This window comes from Budorcas taxicolor, chromosome 5 (assembly GCF_023091745.1).
Source record: "Budorcas taxicolor isolate Tak-1 chromosome 5, Takin1.1, whole genome shotgun sequence".
NCBI classification, from domain to species: domain Eukaryota; kingdom Metazoa; phylum Chordata; class Mammalia; order Artiodactyla; family Bovidae; genus Budorcas; species Budorcas taxicolor.
Genome location: NC_068914.1, coordinates 6,690,203 through 6,704,423, shown reverse-complemented (window position 1 = coordinate 6,704,423; position 14,221 = coordinate 6,690,203). Strand labels below are relative to the sequence as shown.

Here is a 14,221-nt window from a genome sequence, read left to right as displayed (position 1 = left end):
TCAGCATCCGTCCTTCCAATGAGTATTTAGGGTTGATTTCCTTCAGGGTTGACTGGTTTGATCTTGCTGTCCAAGGGACTCTCAAGAGTCTTCTCCAGAACCACAGTTTGAAAGCATCAGTTCTTCATTGCTTAGCCTTCTTTATGATCCACCTCTCAAGTCTGTACATGACTACTGGGAAAACCATAGCTTTGATGCTGTGGACCTCTGTTGGCAAAGTGATGTTTCTCCTTTAATGTGTTGTCTAGATTTATCATAGCTTTTCTTCCATGAAGCAAGCATCTTTTCATTTCATGGCTGCAGTCACTGTCTGCAGTGATTTGGAGCCCAAGAAAATAAAGTCTTCCTAAACAGAAAAATAATTTGGGTTAGAAATTGGAAGTTGTGCTATAGAAGTGTTATTTTCTGTACAGATTTATAGTCTAATTTTTATTATTTCTGGATTTTGCTGTCATCATCCATAGCCCAAGTTTATACAAGTGCCTATAAAGATGTTCTTTATTTTCTTTTTATTTTCTGGAAAAAGAAAAAAATTTCATTTTAATCTCCATTTTTAAAAAGTAAAGCAAAATTTAAAGACATTAGAATTTACAAATAACCCTAATGATTGCTTTAAAATGTAAAAAGTATTTAACAGACTTGATTATTCTTTATTTTCTTTTAATATTAAGTTCTTAATTAGTGCATTTAGTATTTATTAAGAGTTCTGTAGGGATCATGAGTAGCTTTTGGGCTTTCCTGCATATAATTACTTAAGAATATGCATTCATATTATGTGATAATCCATGTTATTATCTTTACTTAGGAATGTTTAATCTTATTCTTTTGTCTCCTCAGATTCTGTCAAATTTTAAGAACAAATGCACCGTATAGCTCATGGAAGAGAAAACACAAATCAAGACTTTTTTGGGTTCCAAGTTGCCAAAGTATGGAACAAAATCTGTAAGAAGTACACTGCAGCCAATGCCGAATGGGAAACCTGTTAATTTGTTGGGAACTTCCAAGGGTAGCAGCGTCAAAAGTTACATCAAAAATAATGGCTCTGATTGTTCATCGTCCCATTCATTTAACTGGAGAACAGCAAATAAATATGAGTTTAGTGCACAAAGTCCTGAAGAGCCTAGTAATACTCAGAGTTCACATGCTAAAGTAATTAATCCGGAAAAAATTGCACCTACTCAAGGAGTGTTTGATAAAAATGGGATGAAAGGAGGTTTGAAAAATATTTCTCTACTCACGTCCAAGTTAGCAAAGCCATCCACTATGTTTGTGTCATCGACAGAGGAGTTAAACCAAAAGTCTTTGTCCGGACCATCTAATTTGGGTAAATTCACCAAAGGCACATTGTTAGGAAGGACTTCATATGCTTCAGTCAGTGCTCCAAAATCTCAGTTGAATGGATTTTATGGAAACCGATCAGCTGGTAGCATACAAAGGCCTAGAGCAAACTCCTGTGCCACCAGAGGCAGTTCTGGAGAAAGCTTAGCACAATCTCTAGATAATATCAAATCGCTTGCTTGTGAAAAAATGGTAAGGTCACAGAGTTTTTCACATTCCATTCAGAATTCATTCCTTCCCCCTTCATCTATAACCAGATCACATTCCTTCAATAGAGCTGCAGATCTTACAAAGCCTTATCAGAACCAACAGCTACCCATTAGAGTGCCTCTGAGGTCAAGTATGCTAACAAGAAATTCCCGGCAGTCAGAAGTCCTCAATGGGAATGAACATTTAGGATTTGGATTTAATAGGCCTTATGCTGCTGGTGGAAAGAAGTTGGCTTTACCAAATGGCCAGGGTGTAACTTCCACTTTCGGTTATAGGATGGTTCATCCCTCTCTTCTGAAATCTAGCCGACCTCCGTTTTCTGGGACTCTCACAGTTGATGGTAATAAAAATTCACCTGCTGACACCTGTATAGAGGAAGACGCTGCACTTGTGGCTAAAGACAGAGCTGTGGATCAGGACCGAGAACTGATTGAAAATGATAGTTATAGAACAGAAAATGACCAGACCATGAAGCGCGATGCTAAAATTAGATACCTGAGTGATGATGTGGATGATATTTCCTTGTCTTCTTTGTCATCTTCTGATAAGAATGATTTAAGTGAAGACTTTAGTGATGATTTTATAGATATAGAAGACTCCAACAGAACTAGAATAACTCCAGAGGAAATTTCTCTCAAAGAAGAAAAGTGTGAAAATGTACCACCAAAAGATATATTTGATTCCCCCAAGGAAAATGAAAAATCCTTCAGTAAAACTGATGAATGGATAGATATAAGTGTCTCTGGTAAATATTAATGTCCTTAATTTTTTTGCTTTCTTGATAATGTAGCTGAGTTTATACTTAGGATTATCTTCTGATTAATTTCAAAATACTAACAGTTTCATGGAGGGGTGGATCTGGACACAATTGGAATGGAGCAACATTTAATGTTCTTGTGACTTTTGTTCCTTGTCCTATTTTTCATGCTAAAACAACATCCATAAAACATCCATTCCCCTGTAGTATCTTACCTTTGTTCTTTGTCATGCACAGGCTTATTCCTGCTTGTTTCAGAATTATTTTTTTTCCCTGCTTCCTCCAATCAGTGGCATCCTATTTTAAACCATCTCTTCCCTTAGGAACTAGATCACTGCTGTGTGTTGAGTAAAGCTATACCAAAGGTAAATGGACTAATAGACGTTATGTCCAATCTAATGGATTCTTTTTATCCTAGACAATTTTCATTTTTTTAAAGGAAGACTTAGATTTTCTTGCTTTGCAAATCTAATGGTTATACTTTTGCAGGAGCTTTTTTTTTTTTTTAAATGGGAGAAGAGAGGTAGCACCTGTTTGACATTTCTTCTTATACTTGGTAATCCTGGTGCTGAATACTGGAGGAAATATATCTCTTTGCCCATCTGGACTGAAAAAGAACAAACTGAGGGTTTGGGTAGAGGCATGTAGTCCGATCAAGGGAGTAGGCTATCACTGAAGATATGTATAATCTCTTGACTGTCTTGAGGGTCTTCTAGTTAGGAATGACTGCTGGAGCAATTTATTTCCTAATTAAGAAGCAACTGCAAGATTAAATGATAAACACAGAGTAAGGAGTTTCCTGGGCAGTGCTTAAAAATAAATACCCTAGGAAATATTCAAAGAATATGAGGCTTTATTTACATTTCCAGAAATACTGCAGAAGTTAAAGATGGCTCAATGAAATACATTGGGAAATATTTCAGTAGGTTATTTTTAAGCTTTTACATCCTGATTTTTTTATTGTTTAGATTTAGAATATACTAATTATGAATACTTTTTGGCCAACTTTTGCTATATCAATTTATTAAAGCTTATATTTTTGAAACAGTTATATTTTGTGAACTAATAACTTTTTTTTCCCCTCTCTTTTAAAAATTCAATTGAAGACAGGAGTGAATGTTCAAAACATGCTTCTGGAAATAACTTGATTTCACCAGACACAGATTACAGAGCTGGTTCTTCATTTGAACTCTCTCCATCTGATAGCTCTGATGGAACGTACATGTGGGATGAAGAGGGCTTGGAGCCCATTGGAAATGTCCACCCAGTTGGGAGCTATGAGTCCTCCGAAATGAACAGCATAGTATGTATGGATTTATGTACCATTTGGGAACATTTTGTTTACTTTGCTATTAGAGAGACTTGGGATGTTTGGATTTTTGTAAGTTTATGAATTAACTCTCCTAGTCTGAGAAATGGGAATTCATATTTCTTAAGGGTCTACAAAATACCTGGTCTTAAATACATAATAAAGCATATATTTGTGTCATCTAAAGATTGAGTTAATTATGGTCTCATATACATTCATAATGTAGTTGACCTTTGAACAACATGGGTTTGAATTTTGAGGGTCTGCTTATCTGTGAATTTATTTCACTAGTAGAAACACCACAGTACTGCACAGTCTGTGGTTGGTTGGGTTTGTGGGTGCGGAACTATGGATGTGGAGAACAGCATATATGGGGTGCCAGCTGTAAGCTAACCATGGATTTTCAACTGTGCGCAGCGTCATCACCTTTAACCTTGTGTTGTTCAAAGGTCAGCTCTACATAAATAAATATACATACATATATTCACATAGGCATATTGTATTTTTCAGTTTCTCAAGGTAGGGGAAGGCAGTGTCTAGCGATGTTTTTGTCACATTGAGGAGTGCTGCTGGTAACTAATGGGTAGACACTGGGACACTGTTTAACATCCTGTAATACACAGGATAACACCCACAACAAGGAATTATCCAGCCCAAGACGTCAGTAGTGCTGCTGTTGAGGAGCACTGGGCTAGGCTGTGTTGTGGTAGTATTCTCAATGCCAATTTGCAGTGAGCTAACAGAATGAAAGTTTATTTTTTACTCTTACAAAGTCTGTTGTAGGTCTGGATAACTCTGTAGGGCAGCTGTCTTCGGTGTTCTAAGCCACTTTGATCTTGGGGCTTCATCGTGGCCTCCTGAGACCCTTTGTTCCTTTGGTAATGAGGATGTCACACAAGCAGTTTACTGACAGAGGATTTACACATGCAGTTACTGCTTTGGCCTGCAGATGGCATATGGTCCTTTTACTCACAATTTACTAAACTAAGTTAATCTTATGTATTGAGTGGGCAGGAAGTGTAATTTTCCTGTGTGCCTGGTAGGCAAGGGAACCAGACATGTATGTATGTATTTATACACGCATATTTTAAGAAAAATTGCTAGTAATGTGGATTATATGCAATGTGAATAAAGCATAATTGGTGTGATTAAAACTATTCTCTATGATTACTTAATGTATAAAATACAATTTTCCAGGAGTTGTAAGGAAAACTGGTAGTCCTTGTGGATATATTAAATTCCAGGAAGATTTTAGGTGATGCAATTTTCTGTCTCCATGTAAACCTGTGATTTGGAAAAAAAATAAAGGTCATTACCAGCAGCTTATTAAATTGCACAGACATGGAGAGGACACATACTTAATTTAGAGGCATCATCTCTTATTTCTTTAGATAAAGGAAGTTCAGAAAAGATTACAGTTTAAGAGCGTTACGTGCTGTCTTACTAGACAGAACTTTTTAAGTGAGTATGATTGGAGTTGAAATGAGCATTGAGTCCAGCAGATGGCAGCAGTCAGCCACCTGGTACTGGACATTTTTCAGACAGTTTATTATTCTTATTACTTAAATGATGAGATAGCCTCTGGAAGAGTTCAGTACATATCTGAATGGACCATTAGTCTCTACAATTCACGAATTTCCTTCTTGGTTATTTGGCCTGTGTATATGAGATGGTAAACAACACAAATATTCATTCTGTGCTTTGCAATGGAATGGTGTCTATGTGTCATTCTCTTTGGATCTAAGAGGAAGACAGTTTGAGAAAGGATGGAGAATTAAGTTGAAAAGAGTGTGATAGTGGGTTTACGGTTTTTCTCTAGAATTCTACCAACTTTTTGTTTTTTTCTACTTTAAATGAACTTTATTAGGTGTATACTTGTTTAGAGTTGTTTCCTTGGTAAATTGGACTTTCAGTCATTGTGTAGTGATCTTCTCTAACCCTCATTATGCCTTTTGTCTTAAGGCGCCTTTTTTTCAAAATTAGTATATTTTACCAGTTTTATTTATATATTTTTGTTGCCTTTATCATGTATGGTTTTAAATTTTCATGTAAATAAGTTTAGTATTGTTTTTCTTTACAGTTTTTACTGTGTGTGTGTGTGTATAAGATACCGTTTTCTAGTCCTGGGGCCATACAGAGTACTTAGTATGTTGATGGCTGCTGCTGCTGCTGCTAAGTTGCTTCAGTCATGTCCGACTCTGTGCTACACCATAGACGGCAGCCCACCAGGCTCCCCCTTCCCTGGGATTCTCCAGGCAAGAACACTGGAGTGGGTTGCCATTTCCTTCTCCAAATGCATGAAAGTGAAAAGTGAAAGTGAAGTCGCTCAGTCGTGTCTGACTCTTCAAGACCCCATGGACCGCAGCCTACCAGGCCCTCCATCCATGGGATATTCCAGGCAAGAGTACTGGAGTGGGGTGCCATTGCCTTCTCCGAGTATGTTGAGAGGCAGTATAGCAAATAATTAAGAACCCATTACTGTCATGTACTAATTGTATACTTTTGGATTCTCTGATTTTTTTTTTTTTTGGTAATAGAATGGGGATAATAACAGCACATATCTCTAGGGCTCATATTGGGAAGTACATGCCTGAATGTTTTAGCAGCCATGTGATAGTGGTTGTTGAGTATTTTGAGTATCATCTCAGACTACCCCATAGGATTGCTGTGAACCTTAAATAAGGTCATACATAAAAAAATAATTACTGGCAGGGAAATAGTAAGAGCTCAGTAAATGTTAGCTATTTATTATTATCTTGTTGTTTTCATTTTCTTTTTACATTTAAGACTTCCATCTGAAGTTGGTATGAGGCATAATAATTTACCTTCATCAATATTCTTTCATAATATACTTGGGGTGCTGTGCAGAAAAAAAAAGAATTAACATAGCAGCTGAGATTGCCTATCCTTAGAAATGCTGACCCTTTGCTGGTAAACAGTTCCCTTCAGTTCAGTTCAGTCGCTCAGTCGTGTCTGACTCTTTGCGACCCCATGAATCGCAGCACGCCAGGCCTTCCTGTCCATCACCAATTCCCAGACTTCACTCAGACTCATGTCCATTGAGTCAGTGATGCCATCCAGCCATCTCATCCTCTGTCATCCCCTTCTCCTCCTGCCCCCAATTCCTCCCCAGCATCAGAGTCTTTTCCAATGAATCAACTCTTCGCATCAGGTGGCCAAAGTACTGGAGTTTCAGCTTTAGCATCATTCCTTCCAAAGAAATCCCAGGGCTGATCTCCTTCAGAATGGACTGGTTGGCTCTCCTTGCAGTCCAAGGGACTCACAAGAGTCTTCTCCAACACCACAGTTCAAAAGCATCAATTCTTTGGTGCTCAGCCTTCTTCACAGTCCAACTCTTACATCCACACATGACCACAAAAACCATAGCCTTGACTAGACGAACCTTAGTCGGCAGAGTAACGTCTCTGCTTCTTAATGTGCTATCTAGGTCGGTCATAACTTTCCTTCCAAGGAATTAGAGTCTTTTAATTTCGTGGCTGCAGTCACCATCTGCAGTGATTTGGAGCCCCCCAAAATAAAGTCTGACAGTTTCCGCTGTTTCCCCATCTATTTCCCATGAAGTGATGGGACCGGATGCCATGATCTTCATTTTCTGAATGTTGAGCTTTAAGCCAACTTTTTCACTCTCCACTTTTACTTTCATCAACAGTTCCCTTACGATGACACAAAACTTCCCCTCAGTGGTAAGAGTGGTTCACTGTGCCTTAGCTGCACTCTGTGGTTTATGCTGTGTACCTGCTTTCTTTCTGGAGTTCTGAAGTTTTCATATATCCTAGGCAGAGGGTGCCCATGTCACCAGCCCTCAAAAACAACTGAATTTCTTAGGGACATGTGTAATAGACAACACTTTTCATGTGTTGTTGCAGCTTGTTGGAGGAATTGAGCATGTACATTGATTCTGCTGGGAGAGGACTCAAAGAAGCTAATGCTTCGTTTCTTCAATTCTGCCCCGTCTGACTTTTCTTTTTCTCGTTTTGTTTCATGTCCTTGTGCTGGAACGCATCTTGGCTGTGAGTATATATGACTGCTGAGCCCTGTGAGCCCTTCTTGTGAACCATCTAATGTTGGGGATGGTCTTGGGCGCTGACGTAGGCACTGATTCAAAGTCACCTTTGTTCACTGCAGTGTCCTTTTTATTTATCATCTTTCCATCTTTCTATGAGAATCCTTTGAAGTAGGACCTATGGACCAGTTAGTAACTCTTTCTTCAGATTTGGTTGAATTTAGGTGGGTTGAGTAAATTGATATTGATAGGCTGGGAACTAGCTTACTCTCAGTCTGGTATTCTTGATTTTCAGCCTTATATCTACTCAGGATAACCGAGCATTTTAAAACTCAGTAAACTTTTAGTTGATATTTAACTTTTTTGAACAGGAAATACAGCATTTTTTTTTTTTTGCTTGTAAATATTGTCAGAATCATACTATATGTGCACAGCTTTAAGCGGAAGCATTTTCCGCTGTTGTGAGCACAGTGAACCGTACTCAGAATCCTCTTTGCTGTGGTGCTGTGACCAATGAACCGTACTCAGAATCCTCTTTGCTGTGGTGCTGTGACCAATAAAAGAGCTCCCGTTGCAGGGGAATTGAGTTCGAATGTCACAATGACTGATTTCCTGACCCTTAAATATTTAGGGATTGATAATTTTAAATCATCACATGGTCTGCTTTTATTTTTGGAAGGATTTTTATGGAAGACTGAAGAAGTGGTTGAACCAGATGTTCCTGGCTTTCTTTTTTTGTTCTATCAGCCTTGACTTATCTTCATATAGTAGGCAGCTTTAACGTCCTTATCATTTAGATAGAACCTTTTTCATTTTAAAATGTAGATTCAAACTCTAGCTTGGAAGCTTTTGACAACCAGTAAGTAGTTATGACTCATGATGCCAACACCTTTTATTGCACGTTTCTTTACCTGTGCATTTGTAAGGGAACAGCTGGCTAGGTTTGGGTTGCTACCTTGGTGACTGATGTTGCTAGACTTTATTGAAACTTAAATATATGCTAAACGTCATAATATTCCTTGCAGTAACTTATGTGGGAATAGGACTCCCCTAGGTTTTTTTGCATTGAATTTTGAAATTACCTGTGGTCTAGAAATGTAGCAGAGGAATACCAGAATATCATTTTGGTTTGTATTTGTCATATTTAGTTTTACTGTGCTTGGTTTAATTTCTGTCTACTGTTTCTTTGGGGTGTATTAACAGGAGTCAGCAGGCTACAGCCTTGAGGCTGTCCACTCATTTTTGTAAATCAGTTCAGTTCAGTTCTTAGTTGTGTCTGACTCTTTGTGACCCCATGGACTGCAGCATGCCAGGCTTCCTTGTCCATCACCAACTCCCATTGAGTCGGTGATGTCATCCAACCATCTCGTCCTCTGTTGTCCCCTTCTTCTCCTGCCTTCAATGTTTCCCAGCATCAAGGTCTTTTCCGATGAGTCAGTTCTTTGCATCAGGTGGCCAGAATATTGGAGTTTCAGCTTCAGCATCAGTCCTTCCAATGAATATTTTTGTAAATAAATTTATGTATATTTATATATGTAGATAACTTTTTGTAATAAATTTACATGTAGTCTGGCTGCTTTTGTGCTACTCTGGCAGTGCTGAGTAGTTACAACAGACTGTATTGCACACAAACCTAAAATATGTACTCTCTGAGCTTGAAGAGATAGTTTGCTGACCCTTCTATTAGAACACTGCAAATAAATTTTAAAGATTCAGAGATTAACTTTTTAAACCAAATAAAATTCTATGGAAACTTCTTAGGCATTCAGTTTTCTCTGTGTTGTCCTTGCTAAGCCATCATCCTCTGGCTCCCAATGGGAGGCAGCCATTGATACATTTAACATATTTGAGTGACCGTCATGGGCAGAGCACTGAGGATACAGTCATCAAGACAGCTGCAGGTTCTGTTTTGGTGCTTACATTCTGTTGAGGCACCAACAGAGGCATGTAGTTGAAGTATTTAGCTAACTCATTAATTTTCTTCAATTGATAAGTGAGGAAAGTGCTGCAAAGGAAAATTACCAAGTGAAAGTATATTGCTGGAACACCTAGTCTGGTGTGGGTGTTAAATAAGGCTTTTTTAGAAAATAATGGTTAGGCTTAGTTGGCCCAGGGAATATAGTAAGTTGGTTAAAAGGATATATGTGATTGGAAGAATGTTGGTTTTAAGCTGGAAAGGGGCATAACTTGATTTACATTTTCAAAATACTTTGTATGAAGATTGAACTAGAAGAGAGGCAAACAGCGTGCTGGAAGCTGCCATTCACGTGAGGAGTGGTAGTGGCTTGGACTAAAGTGGTGGCAGAGGGCAGCTTAGAGGAATCTGCAGTTTTGAAAGTGGGTTTAGAGGGTACGAGCAATTAAATTCCATTACTCATTGACTGTAAGGGAGAAAAGTGTGACCTCCTCACTTTTAAAAGTTATGATTAGTATTGCTGTTCTCATTCATTCTGCCAAAATCACCCTAAATTGCCAGTTTGACTCATTTTCCTGATGGTTTTCCCATTCCTTATCATGTCAAACCTAAACTACTTGACTGGCTCTCCATCGCCTGTTCTACTTTACACAGGTCTATCTAGTTGCTTTTAATCTCCAGATCCTACTGCATGCCTTGAATATAGTGATGGCATCTCTCTCTCATCACTCTTCTAGGTTTCTGGCACTCAATAAGGACTCAATATGCTTGTGGAAACAGTGTCATGATGATGTGCCATTTAGTTCAAAATAAATAGAAACACTTAAAACTAAATATAATGTTTAATATTATTCAGTGGTTTTTCCACGCGCATTGTGACATAACCTATTTACAGAGTATGTTTCTAAGGTACTACGTGTCATAATAGCAAGTTGCAAATAGCTAAAAATGTGACATTAGCATAAACTGATAGTGGAGGGACAGCTTACAGAAAGTTGAGGCCGACCTAATATAGGTAAATGAACATGTCAAACTGACAGTGATACTTTCAGTATGCTCTGATACATACTTTCAGTATGCTCTGATACAGAATGCAGAACTTGAACTCATGGAAGGGATCTGTTACAAATAAGGGGAACAGAATGAATTGAGGAAACTAAATTTTTCTTAATTTCCTTTTTATTGGCTAGACTAGTGAATTTGCCATGCCCATTTAATTACTAACATAGGTTCTTGGCCTGTTAATGTAGCTTTTAGGTTTAAAAACAAAGTTTAAGTTTATTTTATATAGTTGTTGTAACCCTTTAAACATAATATTTTTCTTCATTCTGTATTATTATTATTTCTTATAGATTAAATCTGTTTAATATGAAGTTCAATTCAGTAATTATTTATTGAGCTTCTGGTATGTCTCAGGCATACTGTTCAGTGCTAAAGTTACTGAATATATGTAAGGCTTGTCTTTATTTATGGATTTAAAATCTAGTATGATAAGCGATTATAAATATGTAGTCGTAGTGTAGTTTTTAAGTGATAATCATGCATGCTGTGTTAGCATCTGTATGATATGCTATGAGGAAGTGACAGCTGAGTTGAGTTTTGAAGAATGGATACAAAGATGACCAGTTGGTCAAAGAAAAGGGAAGGTGAGTGTTTTGGGCATAAAGAATAGCATGTACCTGGAGGGACCACAAAATCATGATGTATGAGAGGAATATCTGCATTGCTAAGACTATGATGTGTGAAGTAGAGAGTGGTTAGAGATGAAGCTATGAAATTAAGAAAATGAAAAGGAAGAAAAATCTTGTATCTCAAATCAGAAAGACAGATGTTTACAAATCAGGTTTTAGAATAAGGCAGATATAATTTAAATTTTACATCAACATCTGTATTTCAGATCTTTATACATACCAGTCTGTATATTAACCTTTAGTAGAGTGTTTTTTCTGCACATTTTTTAATTTTTCACAAACATGGAATTATTGGACTATCTAAAACTTCTGGGTCAAAGCCCCCATTTCAGAGAAAAAGTGAATTTAAAAGTAGTTTGTTAAAAATAAAAAGAATAAGTAGTTCACTACAAAGTCCTTTTTACCTAGCAGAGAACCTGGCATAGAGTAGATGCATAATTAGTAATATTTATGAATAAAATACTGAATTCCAGGAGTTGGATCAGATAGACGTTATGAACTATTTATAGTTAATGAGGATGCTGAGGCTGAGTAGTTAAATGCGTTTACTAATTAAATGAAATTTGGGCTTCCCTGGTGGCTCAGATGGTAAAGAGTCTGCCTGCAATGCAGGAGACCTGGGTTCAATCCCTGGGTCCAGAAGATCCCCTGGAGAAGGGAATGGCTACCCACTCCAGTATTCTTGCCTGGAGAACCCCATGGACAGAGGAGCTTGTTGGGCTACAGTCCATGGGGTCAGAAAGAGTTGGATACAACTGAGCAGCTAACACAGGAGTTATTGAAGTTGCTGTTCTAACCTAAGTGAGTAGTCACTTGAGAGTTGTTCATTTGTACTCCCACAGGACATACCTTTATCCATTAGAGGATGGTGCTCACGTGGAATCCCTTTGCCTTTAGCCTTTTGGGCTCCGTTCATTTCCACAGTTACTTAGGATAATGTTTTATGCCCCTTACCTCCTGCAGTGAGATGGTTTCATAAAATTAAAAAAAAAATTGTATGCATTAAGATTTACTCTGTGTGCTATAAAGATCACTGAATTTTGACAAATGCTTAATGTCTTATTTCATAAAGAATAGTTTCACCATCCTAAAATGTCCCTATATTTCATGTGTTTATCCCTCCCTGCAACAAACCCCTTGCAAACACTAATGTATATAGAATATCTCTATAATTTTGCCTTTTAAAGAATGCCATATAATTAAAATCATACAGCATATAGCTTTTTCATATTCATTTAGCAATATGCGTTTAAGACTGATGCATATCTTTTTATGGCTTGCTACTCCATTTCTTTTTATTGATGAGTAATATTACATTGTATGGATTACCACAGCTATCAAAGGACATTTTGGTTGCTTCATTTTTGGCCATTATGAATAAAGCTGCTGTAATTGACCTGCAGATATTTATGTGGACAGGTGTTTTCATTTCATTTGGGAAAATACCAGAGTGCAATTGCTCAATCATGTGGTAAGACTGTACCAATCTGTTTTGCAAAGTGGCTGTACCAAATTGCATTCCCACTGACAGTGTGTGAGAGTTCTAGTTCTCTGTTCTCACCAGCAATTGCTATCGTCAGTGTTTTGTTTTTAGGCATTCTAATAGGTATACAGTAGTATTCTGTTATTGCTTTAAATTTGGAAATTCCCTAACAGCAGAACGTTCACATGTGTTTGTCATCTGTATATCTCTTAAGTGTCAGTTTAGTACCTTTTGTCCATTTTTAAGTTGATTTGTTACTGAATTTTAAGAGTTCTTTGTATGCTCCGGATGTGTCTGTTATTAGATATGTGATTTGCATGTGTCTCTCCCAGCCTGTGCCTTGTCTTTTCATCCTCTTTAAAGTGTCTTTCACAGAGCAAAGTTTTAATAAATTCCAACTTAATTTTTTTTCTTTCACAGATCATGCTGTAGGTTGTATTATTAAAAATCATCACCAAACTCAAGGTCATATACTTTTTCTACTTTGTTTACTTCAGTAAGTTTTATAGTCTAATATTTTGTATTTTCGTCTGTGATCCATATTGAGTTAGTTTTTGTGTAACACCCGTATTTGGGTTAATTATTTTGCAAGAAGTTTTGTCTAAGAGTTTGAGCGCTATTTGTTGAGAAGACTATACTTTCTGCATTGAATTACCATTGCTCTTTTGTCAGAATCAGTTGAGTGTATGTGTGTGGGCCTCCTTTTGAGCTCACTGTTGTGTTTTGTTGATCTGTGTATCTATTCTTTCACCAGTAACATACTGTCTTAATTATTGCCTTGTTAATGTCTTATACTAAGTCTTGTGTTGTATAATAAAGAATTCAGCTGACTTTTGTTCTCAGTTTTTGTGTGGGAGTTTCTACATCTTTGGAATTTCCCAAGTGATAGGGGTGTTTTTGTTCATGGTGGGTCCTGATAGTTTATGCTAACGAGGTGACTGAGGCTGGGGGTAGGGCATGCAACCAAACATGCAGTTAGAAAGTTGGGGTCTTGAGCCCTCTGATAGTTTGACCTCTAGGGAGCAAGGGAACTGGGCTGGAGATTGCGTTTAGTCATGCGGCCCATGATTCAACCTCGGATGCCTTTGTAACGAAACTCTAGTGAAAAGTCTGGAACCATACTTTCTGCCTATTGTTATTCATCAGTTTGCCAAGGAGGTGACCTATTCTGACTCCATGGAGAGGGAACACAGAAGCTTCATGTTTGGGACCACCCTAGACTTTGCCCCGTGTGTCTCTTCTTTTGGCTGGTCATGATTTATACCACGTGGACTATAATACAAGTGTAATCATAAAGTATAGTCCTTTGCTGAGTGTTGTAAGTTGTTCTGGTGTACAACCTGATGGAGTAGTTTGTCGTTTAGTTGCTAAGTCATGCCCGACTCTTGTGCGACCCCATGGACTGTAGCCCACCAGTCTTCTCTGTCTGTGGGATTTCCCAGGTAAGAACGCTGGAATGGGTTGCCATTTCCTCCTCGGGATCTTCCTGACCCA

At 37.8% G+C, this 14,221-nt stretch overlaps 1 protein-coding gene across 1 annotated transcript in view; it reads left to right on the top strand.

Moving 5' to 3' along the window:
• Nucleotides 1–876: 876 nt before the first annotated feature.
• Nucleotides 877–14,221, top strand: part of CCSER2 (coiled-coil serine rich protein 2) — a 122,069-nt gene continuing 108,724 nt past the window's right edge. Inside the window, exons 1-2 of the mRNA XM_052640144.1 lie at nucleotides 877–2,293; nucleotides 3,412–3,608. Coding sequence (XP_052496104.1) covers nucleotides 877–2,293; nucleotides 3,412–3,608 — 1,614 coding nt within the window. The remainder of the gene's footprint in view (nucleotides 2,294–3,411; nucleotides 3,609–14,221) is intronic.